The sequence below is a fragment of the Balaenoptera ricei genome, chromosome 4 (genome assembly GCF_028023285.1).
Source record: "Balaenoptera ricei isolate mBalRic1 chromosome 4, mBalRic1.hap2, whole genome shotgun sequence".
Classification (NCBI taxonomy): domain Eukaryota; kingdom Metazoa; phylum Chordata; class Mammalia; order Artiodactyla; family Balaenopteridae; genus Balaenoptera; species Balaenoptera ricei.
Window position 1 is genome coordinate 56631869 of NC_082642.1, and position 19850 is coordinate 56651718.

At 40.9% G+C, this 19850-nt stretch overlaps 1 protein-coding gene across 1 annotated transcript; it reads left to right on the forward strand.

The window, feature by feature from the left end:
- The first annotated feature begins 342 nt into the window (after positions 1–342).
- C4H3orf80 (chromosome 4 C3orf80 homolog) lies at positions 343–1180 on the forward strand. The gene has a single exon (XM_059921958.1). The coding sequence runs from the start codon at positions 343–345 to the stop codon at positions 1081–1083; it is 741 nt and encodes a 246-aa protein (XP_059777941.1). The 3' UTR covers positions 1084–1180.
- Positions 1181–19850: the final 18670 nt, after the last annotated feature.

Genomic DNA, 19850 nt, shown 5'->3' on the forward strand with positions numbered 1-19850 from the left:
GGGCCAAGATGCCCACGGCAGCCCCACGCAGGCTGCCCCTGCCATCTGGGGCGGTTCCGGACGCCCTGCGCCCGGCCTGGGCGGCTGGGCGCGCGGGGTTAAGGTCAGAAGCTCAGGAGGCTGTTCAGGCGCGGGAAGCGGCCGCCTCCCGCAGCCTCGGCGCGCCTCGGGCTCCTCCTTCCGCCCAAGCGTGGCCAAGTGAGGACTGCTCCGGCCGCAGGTAGCAGAGGCAAGGGAGGCGGCGCGCGGGACCCGAGCGGAGCGCCCGGGGAGGGACTGACGGACACGCGGACAGACGGATCCCCCCGCGCCCCCGGACCTTAGCAACGGTACGCGCGGGCCATGTGGGGACCCGGGGTCACGGCCGAGGGCCTGTCGGTGGCGCCGGCGCCGCCACCGCTGCTGCCGCTGCTGCTACTGCTGGCGCTGGCGCTGGTGGCGCCCTCGCGGGGCGGCGGGGGCTGCGCGGAGCTGGCGTGCGGCGAGCGGGAGCGCTGCTGCGACGCGGCCAACGCCACCGCGGTGCGCTGCTGCAAGCTGCCGCTGCACGCCTTCCTCGACAACGTGGGCTGGTTCGTCCGCAAGCTCTCCGGGCTGCTCATCCTGCTGGTGCTCTTCGCCATCGGCTACTTCTTGCAGCGCATCATCTGTCCCAGCCCACGCAGGTACCCGCGCGGACAGGCGCGACCGGGGCCACCGGGGGGCGCCGGGCAGCCGGGGGCCGCGCGGCCGCCCGACGACAACGACGACGACGACTCGCCCGCGCTGCTGCGGGACGAGGCGGCCGCCGGCTCTCAGGACTCGCTGCTGGACAGTGGAGGCGGTGGCCGGGGCCGGGCAGGCGGCGGGCGCTCGGCCCCTTCCTGCGCCTCGGAGCAGGAGCTGCGCGTAGTGTCGCCGGTCTTCCTGCAGCTGCCCAGCTACGAGGAGGTCAAGTACCTGCCAACCTACGAGGAGTCCATGCGGCTGCAGCAGCTCAGTCCCGGGGAGGTCGTGTTGCCCGTGTCAGTGCTCGGCCACCCGCGAGGTGGAGGCGCCGGGGAGTCCGACGGCGGCGGCGAGGTCCGCTTCCCGCTCATCTGAGCGGCCGGGGCTTCGCGAGGACCACGCGGACAGAACCGGGCCTGGGGCTACGGGTAGGACGCAAGGCCGAGGGGGCCGCGGCCGCCGCCGCCAGTTGTCTCAGACCCCGCCTGTCGCCCGGAGACTGGGTTCGGGCCATCCCCACCCCCGCCTCCCCCGGGATGTTAAGTTTCCCTACGTTTCATTCGGTTCAAGGAAACGTTAGGCACGCGCGGCGGGGGCGACAGCAGCAGACGAGCCCAGAGCGCAACTTTGGAGGACGTCCCCGCCCTAAGCCTCGCCTCGGCTTGAGTTCACTTGTAAGTGCCTGCTTCCCGAATCAGAGAACATATGAGCTTCGGGAGAAGGGCAGTAACCTTTAGGGATGAAGCGAGAGGGACGCAGTTCCACTCCTTTCCCTCTCGCCTGGACAGGTAAAGGTCTCCCAGGATGGGCGGAGGGCGAGGAGGTGAGCCGTGACTGGAGACTGATGCGCGCGGGTCTGGAAGAGCAGCACCTAGGTGTGGTCGAATCCCTCCCTTGCGGAGAACCCAAGAAAACCCTTCCGTGTCCTCCTGGCCAAGCATAGTCACAGCTCACAGGTTGGTGGGGGAGAGCCGTGATATCCGGTTAGTTGCCGTACTTATGCAGCAATTACGCGTATCCAGGACCATACTCGTAATAAGGTACAGTTGAACTTTTGATTTTTCAATAACTGAGAAGATATTTATATTTATTTGTCCTTTATATTTTTACCATGTAGTAAACGCATCCGGAGGGTATCTCCACAGTTAATGACAAGATAATCATCTTAGCCCCTTTGTTAGGCCTTAATGGCCCAGAAATGGTCTACACTCTATCATTACTGTTTAATAAAATGTTGGACATTATTTCATTTACAATGGGAAAAAGAAGAGGCATGGTCAAACGAGAAAACATGTGTGATTAAAAACATGAAGGATACCTTATTTTCACTATTTGAGAAGAATATATTTTATTTTTAGTACTGTGGCATAATATATAACTTTTTATAATAACCATACATTATGTATGTAGTCAAGGTCATAGTTATATGTAAAAAGGATTCATACATGTATGCCATACCATGAAGCATGATGTCATGCACTTTTCCCTCCATTTTCCATTTGGAATACACTTCACAACATGATACAAAGCATAATTTGTTGTGACTTGTAACTTTTGTTTAAAGCCATAATTGTGCAGTAAGGTACTACAGAAGGATTCAACCTATCTTAAGAAAAAAACGTGTCATTGTATCAGTTCTACCATTCTGTGAAATGTCCTTTCAGCAAATGGTAATATAAAGTAATATATTAAAATGCATTATGTATAACATACATATGCATATCGTATATGTACAGTAAACACATTGTATATCATATAATTATTCCAGTTTGTGATTATCATGAAAGAAAAAGAAGGAAAACAAATACAAAAGGTTTCTCTTCTTGGGGAAGGATGAGTATTACATTGAGAAAAACTACACAGTGGACCTCACACATGTATCTAGACAAGTTGTTCTTATGATTGAAAAGTTCTGACAATCCTGAGAAATCTTAAAATATCTGAATTGTATTAGAAGAAAATGATTTGATTACTTTAAACTTTTTAAAGCTGATTGAAAAAGTCTGCCAGTTCTAAGAAATCTTAAGATGTCTGAATTGTAAGAGAAGAGAATGGTTTACTCTAAACTTCTAAAAGCTAATGACCCTGTCATTAAAGAGAATCATTTGAAGTGTATTAAAACAGAAAACATTAAAACCTTTCTCTATGCAAATTGTATTAGATGTGTGACTATATGGTAATGTATTAAAATATGAAATGTGTGTCTTTATCATTTAAAAGCAATTTTAAGCTGTGAATTGGCAAAAGCATCAGCAGTTGAGACTATATCAAATTTTTTGAGAATGGTACAGGATTTAATGAAATCACATTATATTGAATAATCACAAATATTAATGTTACTCAAACACTACGTTTTAATTACATGTGGCTGTCAGTACCACCCACCGTTCAGACAAACCGGAAAGTTGCCTTATTCCTTTAATGATTTATTCTTTGAGGGAACACTGTTTTAGACACTTTTAAAAACTCACCCATATCTGAAACATCAACATGAATATCCAAGTACCAGTATATAAAGTATATCCTCTATGTTGTTACTACCAACATCTAGAAGTGTACAACAAAATCTTGTGAAAATACACGTAAAATATGAATCAAGATGTTTTCCTTGTACCAGCTATGGAACATTTCTCTCCCTAAAATTCAGAATGTCTATAATGTGACACCAATCATGCAATGAGATTCTACTAAATTTTAAAGTTACAACAAGTTTTGCACTTGTTTTTTTCCTACACGTCACACAAGCTTTTATTCACATCCCCCAGTTCAATAAAAAATGAGTTTACTTTGGTTTTTTTCTTGTAATTCATTGATTTACCAAGCATGATTCTGTTCAGGCATAATTTTGTTGGGGGGGCGGAATCCTGAAAAGCTATTTTTATTAGTGATAAATTAACATATCTCATGGTAATACACACACATATTTAACACACCATATTACTACACACAGAACCCATGTGTTCACAACACTAGAATACCTGGATAGAAACATTTTTAAAGCACTAACGGCAATATCTTGGTGGTCAGTTTTATAGATTTCACCTGGAAGTTATTTATTACATAGAACTAGTAGAAAATAGAAATGTAGAAAATAGTTTTATTCTTTCACCTGAAAATAAATCATGATAAGATGCTGATTTTACTTATTTTTAATATTCTATATATAGTATAGAATGCAGATGTAGCTATATGGATACAGACATATCTATATAGATATACAGTCTGTGACTGATATCTTTTGCAAGGCTGCTACATACCATATCTTAAACAAAGCCACCTGGAAATGCCAGGTTCTCCAGTACTAACGAACTTTCGCTCCTGGTTTTCAGTTATCAAACTAATTCACGTACTAAAACATTTCAGACATTTTTATTTTCATTGACTTCTCATGAGTAGGGAAATAATGGCCCTGGATATGGTAAGAATCCATCTGGAATGAGAGAAAACATGATTGATTTTCTAAATCGTGTGTGTATATGTATATAATCACCAGTTGCTTAAAAGCAATTTGTAATGGTGTTGTTCAGTATCATAACCAAGAGGAAAATGTCTTCTTGAGATATAATGATAGTTTTAAGAGGCCATTAATTGCCACATTCTGCAAATGTTCGTGTGCTTCAGCCATGGAGAATGGCATTGGCAATTATGCCAAAGGGCATGAGGTGTACTGTATAAGGAAAACAAGATTCAATTGTGAAGGCCAAAGGGAACGTTAAGGAAATGGCCTCAACAGTTTAAAAGGCAATATGGTAAGTATCTTTACGTTGTGCTTTTTGTATATAGTTTCTCTCAAGTGGAATTAATAAAGGAGACAATCCAGAGCTGAAACTGGTATGTTATAAACATGATGTGGTGTTGAGATTTATACTATATTCTGTATTGACTTGTAAAAATTTCGTGAATCATAATTAATTTGGATTTCCACACTGAGAGAAACAATGAGTTGTTTTATTTTGAACAACCCAGCATTAGCCATCTCTCCAAAAGTGTAAGTTACAGACAACCAATCAATAATAGAATATTTGACAAGTTTATGTCTGACCTCACTGGTTTACAATTTATTTTTTCATTCTCCTTTCATCCATTGGTGAAAAGGCTAATAAGTGGTAGGCTAAGGGAAAGTATTTTGTCAACCAAAGGTTCAATCAGTAACCAGCTAATTGCAAGAAATTAAGACATCCTTTCTTCCATAGGGATAGAAAGGATGTCTTCATTCTGTTTTTAAAATTTTACCTATAAAATAATTAAATGTCAAATAAAAGCAATACTTTGATTATACTTAAATACATATAGAACCTAATTTTATTTATTTATTCTCTTTTACTTACAGAATTCACTTTTAATTTTATGGCAAAAATTATTCTATGGAGGATATTTAGGCTTGCCATTAAACTAAAGATTATCACTTTTTATCCCTCCTAGCTAAGCACCTTCATTGTCTTGATATCTTCTAGTTCTTATTTTCTTTCTTTGTGTGTTGTTCTTATCCTGCTTTGGATTTTCAGTAGATGTTTTCTCCCAAACTCATCTTTTAGAACTCCAGGTTAATCTTTGCTGTGATTTAATATCACTCTGGTTATGCCTTGGCTTTTTGCACAAAGTTTCTTCTTTTGGTAAAACAGTATTTTCCAAAGTGTTTCTTTTGTGTTCTATTCGCATGTGACTTCCGTAGTTTTCCAGTTTTGAATGAGGTAATTTTTCCTTTTTATCCACTAAATGACTGTAAACATATCTCTTTGTTCTTATCTACAGAATTTTCTGTGTCACACTGGGGCAAAGATCAAATCTTTGCATCTTTTTAGCAAAGACTTTAATTTTTCTAGATTTCAAACACAATAAATCTTTATTTACCTCTGTCTTACTGCTGCCTCTTTGTTGGCTACATTTGTTTCATCAGACAAAGGATTAGAATCTTGAAGATTTGCTCCTGTTTTATTTTGGTTTGTGTGAATTTTCTCTTCTGTACTGACCAAAGATTTTACCATATCAAAATTAATTTTTGATTATTTTCCTGGGTCTTAAAAGTATCTTCTCTTCATTCTAGATTTCACTTTTCTCTTGCAAACTCTTCACTGGTTTGTCACCATGTGCATAACCCTTGTTGAACTGGCCAAGCTATCAGATTCCTGTAGATTTACACCAGTTTTACTTCTTCCTCTGATGTTACAGTCTCTGTCTTTAGTTTCATAGCTCCATCTTCCGAGTTTTTCTCTTGGAAACTCTTCACAGTATTCTTTTCATCTTTCTTTATCTGAATCTTTTCTGTTAATATAAGCAACAGAGACTTGAGTTCTGTATCAGTTCTATATCTGTGCCTGGGATATAGGGACATTCCCTGACAGCTTTTCTTGAAAATTAAGCTCATATTTCTTTACATTTATCTCTCTTTGCACATTCTCTTTTTGACTAGGCAAATGTTTAGTTTTTTTAAATCTTTTTTGTTTCTTAGGATAGATCTTGTTCTTTGACTAACTATCTTGAATGTTCTTTGGCTACATGTCTTCAATTTCAGAGGCATTAGTTTTAGGTTCATGTTCACAAGGCTTACAAGAGGAGTTTTCTTGACTGAGATCTCGTGGTCCATCCTTATTTTTGTTCACTGAATCAAACATTTCTTCAAATCCATTATAGTCCACTTCCAAACAGCATGTCTTCTGCTTGGATTCTGCCGTAAGTGTTTGCATTCCAAGAAGTCTTCGACTGCATTTTTCTTTTTTCTTGATGTTTTCAATCAAGTACTGATAACTATTGGCTCCAGGTTTTCTTTTGATGTTTTATTATTTTTTTAAAAATATATTATCTATCTATTTATTTTGGCTGCACCGGGTCTTAGTTGCGGCATGCGGACTCTTAGTTGCAGCATGCATGTGGGATCTAGTTCCCTGAAAAGGGATCGAACCCGGGCCCCCTGTATTGGGAGCGCAGTCTTACCCACTGGACCACCAGGGAAGTCCCTCTTTTGGTGTTTTAATAAAAAGTTTTGTATGGCCTTCTACATTTTCTTTTGATTGAAAAACATGTACACTCTGTATGTTCTAATATTTTTTCTATTACTCGGTTTTCTTGAGTAGTATTTTTCACATCTAAAAGCCTACAGATGTTTTGGTTTTCCTTGTAATTCCCCTGATATATCTGACTCCTTCCTAAGGGTTTCCTGTGAACAAGATTTTAAAATTTGGAGTTGCCCTAAGTAATGTAATGTCTGCCAGATTTTCTACTGCATGTGCCTTAGGAGTTTCTTAGGTTTCTTCATGCCTGTAGGATTACCTGTCCATTCACATATCTGCTTTGGAGTTGTCCTGAGGTTAGTGAGAAGAGTCACACTGTATTACAGTTTTGCAAATTGTAGAAGACCTGTCAAGTCTTCTACTTGGTTTCCCTTTTCTTTAGGAGTTTTGTCTGTTGGTGCCTGTTGGGTTTTCCATGGGTTCAGTCTTTTCCACAGAAGTTCTCAGAAATTTCTTGATTGCTGTCAGGAGTTCAGCTGATTCACGTTTCTCCCTGGGAACTGTCCCGAATTTCTTATTGTCTTATCTTCTGGGTCCACAATTTGCTGTGAAGTTTTCATAGGGCCGTAGGTTCCTGTTGGGTCTTCCACTGGTTCTGCCCTTTCTTTAAGCATCCTAAACAATCTTTTTTTCTTTTTTTTAAACCTGTGACGTTTTCACCTTTTCTACATTTCCACCGGGCGTTAGGGAGTTCCTGTTGCTTTCACTCTCTGGTTGTATTGCGCCTTTGGTGTTTGTGTAAACTCTTGATGCCTATCAGATAGATCTTCTTCCACGGAATCTGCATTTTCCCTCAGTTGTTCCCAGTGGTCTCCTGAATATTCTTAGATGTTCTACTGGTTCTGGTTTGTGCTTTGGAGTGTTCCTAAGCATTTTGTGAACATCACCACCATTTATTTATTCCTCTGGTTCTTCTGGTGTCTGCAGGAACTCTCTGATACCTGCCAGGTCTTCCAGGGGTTCTGCTTTTACTTTAGATGTTGTCAGCAGCCTCCTGATGCATGTTAGATTTTTTACTGATTCTGCTTTCAAGTGTTCCTAAGCTTTCTGTGGGCATTTATCATCATTTATTTGTTCCTCTGGTTCTTTTGGTGTTTATAGGCACTCTCTGAGAGCTGCCGGGTTTTTCATTAATTCTTGTTGTATTTTAGGTGTCCTCAGCACTCCCGTGAGGATGCTGAGGGTGTTTGCTGGGTCTAGTTTATGCTTTGGCGTGCTCCTAAGCCTTCTGTGGACATTATCTCTATTTATTTGTCCGTGTTTCTTTTGGTGTTTGCGGGAGCTCTCTGACACCTGCCGAGTCTTCCACAGGTTCTGCCTTTTCTTCACGTGTTTTCAGCAGTGTCCTGAGGACTGCTAGAGTTTCCAGAGGTTCCTGATCCTGCTCCAGAGTGCACCTGAGCTCTTTGTGGACACAATTTTATTTCAATAAATATCTGTCATCGGTCTATAATTAATAATTTCATAAGTTAATTCCTGAAATTTATAGTGCTATGTTTGAGTTCTGGCAGTTCATCTTGATAAGTTACATATCATTATTTCTAGCAAGCTCTGATTTAAAATTTGGTAGCAATTCACATTTTAGTCTTTCTTCCAAAGAATAAAATGTAAGCATGTGCACAACTTTAAATATAAGCTTGGCAGTTGCTGTGGGGGTGACAGTTTTCATTTGCTATCATGATGATTATCACAGTAACAACTGTAATTCATTGAATGCTTCCATATGCCAAGCACTGTGCTAGGCATTTTACGTGTATTATCTCATTTAAAATTCATAAAAGGAGTAACTAAGGATTATTAGTTCCATTTCACAGATGAGGAAGGTGCAGCCCAGAGAGGCTGAGTGGTGTGTCCAAAGTCACGTGGCTGATATGTGGAAGAGCCAGGGGGCAGATCCAGCCTGTCTGACTCCAGAGCTGGGACTCTCAACCATTAAACTTCTCAACATGCTCTTAACCCTGTGGAATATCTTATCGTTAGAGCTATGGCTTAGCTGCATAGCATCAAATGGCATCACTTTCTTTTTTTCACAAGTGAATAAGTAGCTATTGTTATTTGCTGTTTAAAGGAATTATTATTAAAAATACAGTAGAATCTGGGCGGGGAATCTTTAATGACTCAACAATTATTTGTGGGCATGCAGAAATGTTTCATGGATAAAACCTGAAATGGTCAACAAAAGCAACTCAGGTACTGGTTTTTTCCATTTCATTCAGCCAGTTCCTTCAGTGCCAAGTGTGCCTCCTTTCTGGTCTGGCTTCACTAACTTTAAAAATTCAAAAACACTTCTTTAAAACAGCTGGTAAATTGTTTCCAGTATTTAGAAAAAGAAACAGATTTTTGTATGCTCAGCCTAAATTGAGAACCATAGAGGCTAACATTACAACTAAGTACCCAGTGCCAGCTAATATCAAAACAGGGACAAAAACAGCTTCCTAAATGAAGATTTTGTTTCTGTTCTTGTGGTAGAGTATGACTGTTAAGACTTCATGAAGAATAACAGTGGTTTAGAGTGAGACTGCCTGGGTGACTCGCTGGACTCGAGATTTACTAGTTATGTGACCGTGAGCAAGTTGCTTAACTTCTCTAAGCCTATTTTCTCATCTGTAAAGTGGGGAGAGATGGTTGTAATGAATATTAAGGTAATGTATAGAAAGCACTTAACACTGTGCCTGGGACATAAAAATGTATGCAGGTGCCAGTGCACACATATTGGTTGACACTGGGTTGTTGATAAAACTGTGGAAATTCAAAAACTTTTCTAGTTAATCACGGACGTTAATGATTTGAATTAAGAATAGAAACATTTAGGATGGAGCTAGAGATTATCATACTAAGTGAAGTAAGTCAGACAGAGGAAGACAAATATCATATGATATCACTTATATGTGGAATCTAAAAGATGATCCAAATGAACTTATTTACAAAACAGAAACAGACTCACAGACATAGAAAACAAACTTATGGTTACCAAAGGGGAAGGGGGATGTGGGATAAATTAGGAGTCTGGGATTAGCAGATACAAACTACTATATATAAAGTAAATAAACAAGTTCCTACTGTATAGCACAAGGAACTATATTCAATATCTTTTAATACCCTATAATGGAAAAGAATATATACATACATATATATCACTTTGCTGTATATCTGAAACATTGTAAATCAACTATTCCTCAGTAAAAAAAAAAAAAGTATAGGAACATTTTAAAGGAAAACAGAAATTACCTTTAAAAAGAAAAACAAAACTGCCAGCTGGTCTTAATGACTGGTTTCAGTTGAGATGATACACTGTGGGTGAAAGCCTGCGTGGGAAAAGAGAGATGGGGTGGGAACAGCAAGGGAGGACGGCGAACGGCAGACTAAATAAAACCGGACGGGTTGAGAGTGTGTCTATCTTGATGTCAAAGAGCAAGTATAGTAGGAGAAAGGTAAGAAGAGCTAGAAAGATAGGCCATTGGAGTAGGAGATTGGGATCCTGGACCTTGAAACTTCGTAGATGGAGAAGCTGTGGGTGAGGCCAGGTTGAAGTAGTGGCCTTGGAAGTGGGTCCTGGAGAATGGACATCAGGGTTGTCAGGGTAGAGGAGGGCACAGGTTTCCGGGGCAATAAAAGGTAAGGCAGGTAGAGGAGGCAAGTCAAACAATGAGGGCAAAGGCACTGGCCACATGGACACTGAAACCCACCCCAGGTATGGTGGAACTGAGTCTGATATGGAAGCTTTTAATTTCTGATTTTTCGCCTGAAGAAGAGACAGCCCAGGGAAAATAACTGTCATTAAACGTTTAAAAGGCGAACTTGTAGAAATGGAATTAATCTTGTTTTACAGGTCTCCAGAAGATAGAACTTAAAAGGTAAAAAAAAGAAAAAAAAGAAATCAAACTACAAATACATCAATTATTCCATCTGTCCATCCACTCATCTATGCACCTATTCATCTAGACATCCAGCTATTCTGTAACTTACACCGAAAAAGATTTGAAGGCAAAGGGGGAAAACAAAGTTGTAAAAATAAGGCCATACCTTGGTTCTGAGCTTTGTAGCAGGAAATACAAAGAAAAAGCAGATAAGTTAAAGGATTCAGCGTTTGTAAGTCAAAACCAAACCAACTGCTTGAGAGGAGCACAGTCTTCCTGGTACTGAGATCTCGGAGAAGCTTCTGTGAGTTTTCATAGAGAAGACGCTGTAATGTCAGGAATAACATATTCAACCATCTTTACACTAAACATTTTCCATAGAGCTTCTAAGAATGAGATCCTCAGTATAGGTCAATGGCATAACATTGTAGCTCACTACAATTTTTCAAGAGATCTAAAAAATGTAGCACAGGAACTCTTTAACTCCTGATGCTTTTTCCCAAAGGAAATGAAATCTCTATCTCAAAAAGATGTCTGCACCCCCATGTTCATTGCAGCGTTATTTACAATAGCCAAGATAGAAACAACCTAAGTGTCCATCAACAGGTGAATGGATAAAACAATTGTGTTATATGTGTATATATATATATATATATATATATATATATATATATATATATTCCATTATATATATATATTATTATAATAATGGAATATTATTCAACCATAAAAAAGGAAATCTTCCTATTTGTGATAACATGGATGGATCTTGAAGGCATTATGCTAAATGAAATACAGACACTGTATGACAGAGAAAGATACTGTATGTTCTCACTCATATGTGGAATCTAAAAACGTTAAATTCATCAATACACAGAACAGATTGGTGATTGCCAGAGAGAGGCCGGGGTGGGGTGGTAGAGTGGGTGAAGATGGTTAAAGATACAAACTTCCAGTTATAACTTAAATAAGCCCTGGGGATCTAACGTACAGCATGGTGACTATAGTTAGCAATACTGTGCTTTATAATTTAAAGTTGCTATGTGTGGTGATGGTTGTGACCTAGACTTACTCTGGTGATTTTTTCGCAATATATACAGATATCAAAGCATTATGCTGTACACCTAAACCTAATACAACGTTATATGTCAATATATTTCAATTGGAACAAAAAAGCATTTCCCAAGAAGCAGTGGGTGGCATAGATTCTAGGACCAGGTTCTCGGGGCTTCTGACCCCAGATCCAAAGTTTATCAGGGCTGTGTTTCCAACTGAATTGCTTAACCTCTCTGTTCCTCAATTTCTACTTCTGAAAAGGAAGCTAAAAGTAGCACATCAGAGGGTAAAGCTCTTAGAGTCTGGCACCCAGTGAAGACTATATATGCGGTGGTTGGTGTTACCACTGTGAATGGATTTGAGAGAGAGGAAAGGTCAAGGCTGACTTGGCAGCCATGAAAAAAGTTTTCTTCACTGAGCTTTGAGGAGCCTCTGAATTCCAGAATGTGTCAGAAGCAGACCTTTAGTACTCATCAAAAGCCCTAAAATGTACATAGCTTTGATTCGGCAGTTCCCCCACTGGGAATCTATCCCATGGAAACAGTCAGGGCCCTGTGCAAAATAGGATTACAGAGATATCCGTCAAAGCACTGGTCTAATGGTGAAGGATTGAAAATTACCTAATTATCCAATAGTAGGACACCGATTAAATAAACTACGCTCCATTCATACAAAGAGATATTCTTCAACCTTTAAAATGATGTATTAAGACATGTATTAATATGTTTATGATATATGTTATTAAGTGAAAGGAACTAGCAATAAAATAATATAAACACACACACACTGGAGAAAATTCAGGTTTTTTTTTTTAATATTTTATTTTTTGGCCTCGCCACGTGGCTTGTGGAATCTTACTCCCTCGACCAGGGATCCAACCCGGGCTCTGGCCGTGAAAGCGCCAAGTCCTAAGCACTGGACCACCAGGGAATTCCCAGAAATTCAGTTTTAAAATCCATCTTTTATGACATTACACTGAGATATGCCAACAAATGTATAGAAACTTCCAGCATTTTTTGCTTCAATTTTCAGTTACTCCAGTAATAACAAATACATGTTCTTTTAAAAAAAAAAGAAAAGAAAACGTTATGGCAAAGTCCCCTCTAACACCCCTGCTCTCTCAATTCCCAGCTCACTCCTCCAATATCTTTTCAGAATACTCTCTGTGTATTTTTACTACACATAGATGTATTCATAGTAAATATATATATAGTACTATTTTGCGCTTAATGTTTTTGTTTCTATGCCATTTTGTCACGTGTGGCTTCGTGTAACCACCACTACAATCAAGATACAGAACTGTGCCATCACCTCAGAGCTTTCTGGTGCCACCCTTTATAGCCCTATAGCCACACACCCCCTCCCTCTCACTAACCCTTAACCCCTGGCATCTGTTAATCTGTTCTGCATATCTGTATTTTGTTATTTCAAGAATGTTATATAGGGGTTTCCCTGGTGGCGCAGTGGTTGAGAATCTGCCTGCTAATGCAGGGGACACGGGTTCGAGCCCTGGTCTGGGAAGATCCCACATGCTGCGGAGCGGCTGGGCCCGTGAGCCATAATTACTGAGCCTGCGCGTCTGGAGCCTGTGCTCCGCAACAAGAGAGGCTGCGATAGTGAGAGGCCCGCGCACAGCGATGAAGAGTGGCCCCCACTTGCCACAACTAGAGAAAGCCCTCGCACAGAAACGAAGACCCAACACAGCCATAAATTAAAAATAAATAAATAAATAAATAAATAAATAAAAATTAAAAAAAAAAAAGAAAAAAAGAATGTTATATAAATGGAAGCATACAGTATATAACCTTTTGAGATTGTTTTTTTTTTTTTCACCTAGCATAATTCTCTAGAGATGAACTCAAGTTGTGTGTAGCATTAGTTTTCTTTTAACAACTGAATAGTGTTCCATGATATAAATGTACCACAGGGACTTCCCTGGTGGCACAGTGGTTAAGAATCCGCCTGCCAATGCAGGGGACACGGGTTTGAGCCCTGGTCCGGGAAGATCCCACATGCTGCAACTACTGAGGCTGCGCTCTAGAGCCCGTACTCCGCAACAAGAGAAGCCACCGCAATGAGAAAGAGTAGCCCCCGCTCGCCGCAACTAGAGTCGTATGGTTCGCGCATGTTTAGTTTTGCAAGAAACTGCCATACTCCTTTCGTTAGTGGCTATACCATTTTTATATTCCCATGGGCAATATATGAGCGATCCAGTTTGTCTGCATCCTTGCCAGCATTTGGTGTTATCACCAATTTCTATTTTAGCTATTCTGATTGTTGTAGCTTTAATTTGCATTTCCCTATTGGCTAAGATATTGAATGTCTTTTCACGTGCATAATTTGCCATCTGCATATCCTCTTTGGTAAAATGTCTGTTCGTGTCTCTTGCCCATTTTCTAATTGGATTGTTTTTTACTGTTCGGATTTGACAGTTCTTTATATATTCTAGTGCAAGTCCTTTGTCAGATATGTGGTTTGCATATTTTTTTCCACTCAGTCACTTTTTAAGAGTCAATTTTTTTTTTACCAAAGTGATACATGCACATATTTAAGTAAGCAAATAGCTCTCTGAGGCTTGTTGTGAAAAATAGTGGGAATGGACTCCTTCTCAATCTCCCTCTCCCGAAAAGCAACCACTTTCAGCCCTTTTAGCTGGCTCTTTTAGTTTTTACTGCCATCTCACTAAATAAATGTTTATTATTTCCTGATTTGGGTGGTTTTTTTTTAGCATTATCTATTATTGCCTTTCCACTATGAAAAATGAAGATTTAGTTCTTTTTTCAACCTTTCGTCTATCCTCATCCAACATATGCACCCCAATCCCTCCAAAACAAATCTACGATCTCATTCCACAATTCTAAATCCAAAAAATGTTTCATAATTGACCCAAACTGAACTCATTTGGCAGCAAAACCTGGTGAGAAACTACTTCTAATCTTTATTCATATTGTTTAATGTAAATGTCCCTATGCTGCACTGCAGAAATAGTAATATGTTTGATTAGGAAGTGTTAGCTGAGACCCTTCTGGGGTTGTTCTGTAATAAATGATCTATGAGCTGTATTACCAAAAAAAAAAAAAAAATTAATATCCACTATATTTTGTAAACAAATTTGAATTCTGAAACATTTGGCCCAAGGGTTTCAGATATGGGATTGTGGACCTGAATAATTATAATTTGGTTAGATAAATATTCAGTGTTTACATTATTATGACTACGTAAGTAAATTCTATTCACAAGTAAGCCATATTCTGCGCGATGATGACTATTAATGTCGAAACATGTAGAACTACTTTTGTCGATGAGCACATTTTAAATTGGGTTAAAGAGGGATGACATAAGCTCATTTACTAGGAAGTTTATTTGGTGATTTTCCTGTATGTTATTTAGCAGAAATCGAAATTGAGCATCACTCTCCTTGTAGTGTTTGCGCAAATTGCACCATCTCAGTGACACCTTCTCATACACTCTATTGAAAATCACATCCCCGCCCCCCCCATCATTTTAATCTCCTTTGTGCTTTGTCTCTACTCATTTATATCTAAAATACTATATGTTTTTTGCCTATTTGCTTACGGTCTTTCTCCTTCCCACCAAAATGTCAGCTTCACCAGAGGACAGGAATATTTCTCTGTTTTGCTCATTACAAGGCATTACAAGGTTCTGTCACCTAGAACAGTGCCCAGGCCACAGTAGGTGCTCAAGAGTGATTTGTTTAATAAATGAATTTTGCTATTTGAAATTCAGGTAGTCATCAAGAATGGGGAAAAAAGATTTTTATTCTGGGAAGACAAGTGCCACAAAAAGGAATTTTGTTGACTTAATTACAATTTTTAAATTATAACTATTTTTCTAACAGTTTTGACTGAATGTCACTGGACTTAAAAGATACAAATTTTAGTTTCATTGCAAATACTATCTAGTATTTTAAGTCAAAGACAAATTCATTATAGTCCTGAATCCATTCATATAATCCTTTTTAGGATTACATTTTGTGACACAGATAGCTAATCAGAACAGGTAGCAGGTAGAGAAAATAATTACATTTTGTGCATTTCATTGTGCATATTTTCATCTACATTAAAAACACAGAAAATGAAGAGAAATTAATATTATGTTAATGGCAGATATTGAAAGGCAGGGAAGAAAACACAGGAAAATTGGCAGTAGATTCTACTATTATGGGTATATAAAAATTCTAATTTAATTCTCTAGCACATTGTAAATATTACTTAATCTCTATTCGATTACATTCTACCATTTAACACTAGACATGTGGATACTTAAGGAAAGGCAAAATAAGAAATATACTAAACATACAATCTCTTGGGTATTGTTATCTGTAACTGCTAAAATGAGAGTAAAAGAGAATGCTGGGGTGAATCTTGATTGAGAACCAAGCTGAGAACTATGGTCACTAGCCTCAAACCTGCCCCCAAAGGAAAAATTATGGTGGGACAATGCAAAGTACCTCCAAGACCTCTGGTCACCAAGAAAGTAGCCCATGTAGCGGGAGGGCAAAACCAAGAAGCTATTGAAATTTGAAGGTACGGTGTGAAGGAGTTTTCTCATTTTGTGGATAGTTATCATTGGCTCCCTGCAAAGCTTTGCTAAAACGGATTGTGAGAGTGACAAATTTAGGGGCAGTATCTTTGGTTTTGAATACTGCAGAGTGAACAAGCACATTTGGGTGGATACAGGACCCACAGCTCAGTATGGGACAGTCATAGATAGCTGTACATGACGCAGACCCACAGCAGGTTATTCCCAAGGGAACAGCCAGCCTAGTGGACTAAATAAAACTGCTGTAAAGTGTATTTACCCTGAAAAGGAGGACTTTCCAGCTTCCCAAATAAATGCCAAGTAGAATACCCCGGATAAAGCAGCTGAAATGCTTTACATACAAACTATGTGGAACTGGCTCTGTGATGATGGGACTGTTCATCCGCCCACATCATGGTAAATGCTGTGATTAAGGGGGCCCTTTCCCATGGGCACTGCATGTCATCTTACTGCTGCAAAACTGAACAACAGTCTGAGAAGCCTTATCAGATTTGCTTCCTCAGCTTGCTCACGTGTGTCTTACAAATACCAAAAACATTAAAGAAAGTGGGAGAGACAGATGGGAGAATCGAGGGACTCACTCCAGTGGGGTGGAAATCTTTTCATGGTTATTAAGAAATGGGAAGAATAAAATGGACATAGATGGAATTGAAACAAAAATCTTAATACAGCACTACTGAAATTTGGGAGGACCTCCTGCTAGACCTTCAACATTAAAGGTCCTCCCAAAGCCTGCTTTATTTTTCGCAATTTGGAGGAATTTTAAAAACTGCAAGGCAAAGATTACAATGAGGTACTCATCCTGAAAATACCTGAAGTAATAGGGAGATTAATCAAGATAAAGATTGATAAAAGGGCCTCAGTCCCTTGGCTCAACCCTTCACTGGGGACCAAAAGCCTAATGCACGTGAGTAAAATGGTTAGAAGGTGGGGAGGTTTCGGGGACACTTGACCTGGGAGCCCTGTGCACTATAGTACCAAAATCTGTTAGTAAAGTTCTAATGGGAGGCAAAGTATATTGAGAGGATATTGAAATGCAATAGCTTAATCCCATCAGGTGAACGAGTTTATATGAAGTGGTTTTGACTTTTTTACCTGCATGTATTATGGGGATGGATATTGCATCTGACTGGGGAATATTTCCCCGACGTAGTATTGTAAAACAGAAGGCATGTAAACCCTTCCTTCAAGTCACATGTTAAATGGGAATGAATAAGATTGCCCAAGCCCACACTTTATAGAAGCTGGAGTGCTTGTCTGGACAAATCCTCTGCACAATAGCTGTGTGCGGAATGTAACTGTGGTTTATGGCGAAAGCCTGTAAGCACCTCCCAGCAATGACTACTGGAATTGCAGACTAGAAAATTTCCATTTGAGGGGCAATTACTAGCTTGCCACCAGACATTAACTGGAAATGCCCATGTGACTGAAAGGCATAAAATAATCTTGCAACCTGAAATACCCATGATGTCTGGTGATGTCAGAGAAATGCTCTAATGAAGAAGGCAGTGCCCAGAAGAGTTCTATAATAAAATAGACATGGTTTGTACAGGAACATTCTACCGGGGAATGAAGTGTATCCACGAGTGGGTAGACTCTCTGCCCCAGGACTGACTTTGGAACCACGTGAGGAGCTGCCAGATTCTATGATTACTTGGACAGTGCCCTATAAACAGCTCTCAACTGACCAACAAAGAGCTGCTTGGTTTATGGATGGCAGTTTCAACATGAACAGACAACATTCTGTTTGGAAGGCCACCACTCTGATGGAAAAAGATAAAAACAAATCAGCTTGGTGAACTGCGCTGCATGCTGTTTACCCTTATGTTTGGATCTTTACCGACTCATAGGCAGTGGCCAATGACCTGGCCATGTGGTCAGGCAGAAGGGCAATGGAAGATTGGCCTATTGGGAGGCCAGTGGAAACAGGGCATGGCTCTATGGAAATCATTACAGGAATTTGAGGGGTGCATTAAAGTAGGCCACGTCAATGCCATCAGAAGAACCCCCTTCCTGCATCAGAAGGCGATTAGAATCGACAAGCAGATACCCTAGTGTGCTCACTTGATGTAGCCACCTGGGTCTGTGAAACGGGTGGACACTGGGGGGGTGGGCTGCAGCAATGCAGAGATGGGCTCGATCTAGACGTATTCCTCTGAGTCACAAAACGCCAACAAGAACTGTTCCGTCTGCCAACAAGAGACACAGAGACTACAGCTGGCTCTGGGGCAGATTCCCGAGGGGGAGTCCTTGCCCAGAGCTGGCAAGTCAGGCTGATGCTGGTAGCCCTGGGGGACGGCAAGTGGATCCTGACAGGAATAACTCTGACTCTGGACTGGGCTTTGCTTCCCCAGGGGTAGATGCAAATGATCAGAGTACCGCAAAAGAACTGGAACAGAAGATACTGCATTGATTTGGACCGCTGTGTCACGTTTCTTCAGACCAAGGAACACTATTTACAGACCATTGTCTGTAACATTGTCTGTAACAACGGGCAGAGAGATCTCTTCCTCAGAGTAACAGTTTGGTAAAGAATTAGAAGGAACAATCAAAACATTGATTGTCTAAAAGGGGGGAGATAGGGAATTCCCTGGCGCTCCAGTGGTTAAGACTTGGCGCTTTCACTGCCAGGGGCCCGGGTTCGATCCCTGGTTGAGGAGCTAAGATCCCACAAGCTGAGCAGCCCAGCCAAAAAAGAAAAAAAACCCAAAGAAACAACAAAAACAACAGACATATATAAAAAAAAAAAATGGGAGGAGAGAGAGGCATGAAAGGCTGGTTTACATGCCCTCATGAATGTGTGCTCACAGTCAACATGAGCGGGGCTGAGGGACTGTCCTCACTGGACAAATCCCTCTGCTTTTCTGGATGTGGGGACGAGGGGGTGGGTGAGGATGCTCGTGTGACAACGCTACTGTTTTCTCTCTTTCCCGTATCACCTTACCTTTCTTCTTCCTACTTGAGGCAGTGGTCCCTGGACCAAGGATGCAACTACGTTGCTGGAAGCAGGGATGATTCCTGAGCAACAGGGTCCTTTATGTCAGAGTTCCTAAGGGCCTGACGGGGTGGGTTGTGCTTTCGCTCCATCGGGCAATACTGGGGCTAACAGTGAATACAGTTACATTGCCTATTGGAAGAAATAGCCCGCTAACTCTGTACCTATGTAACCCTATCTTACGTGGATGGGAGTGGACAGAGCGGGAGGCACTTGGCTAGACTCTTACTGCTGCCTGTGATCTAGACCAGCACAGTGGCTGAACCTAATGTTCCTTCCAAAGTGAAAAGGTTTGGGTACAAACAGAAGAAATAGTTAAGTAGCCAAGGGTAAATGAATAATAACTGAGTTATGCAATGAGAGAACTCCAATGATAATGCTTGGAAGGAAGCTCAGAGCAAGAAATGATATTATCTCTTAAGTCCAATTATACCAAATGCCTCAAGGTCATATATTGCTGAGACCACTCCTGCTTTTTTTTTTTTAATTTATTTTTTTATATTTATTTTTGGCTGTGTTGGGTCTTCGTTTCTGTGCGAGGGCTTTCTCCAGTTGCGGCAAGCGGGGGCCACTCTTCATCGCGGTGCGCGGGGTCTCTCACTATCGCGGCCTCTCGTTCCGGAGCACAGGCTCCAGACGCGCAGGCTCAGTAATTGTGGCTCA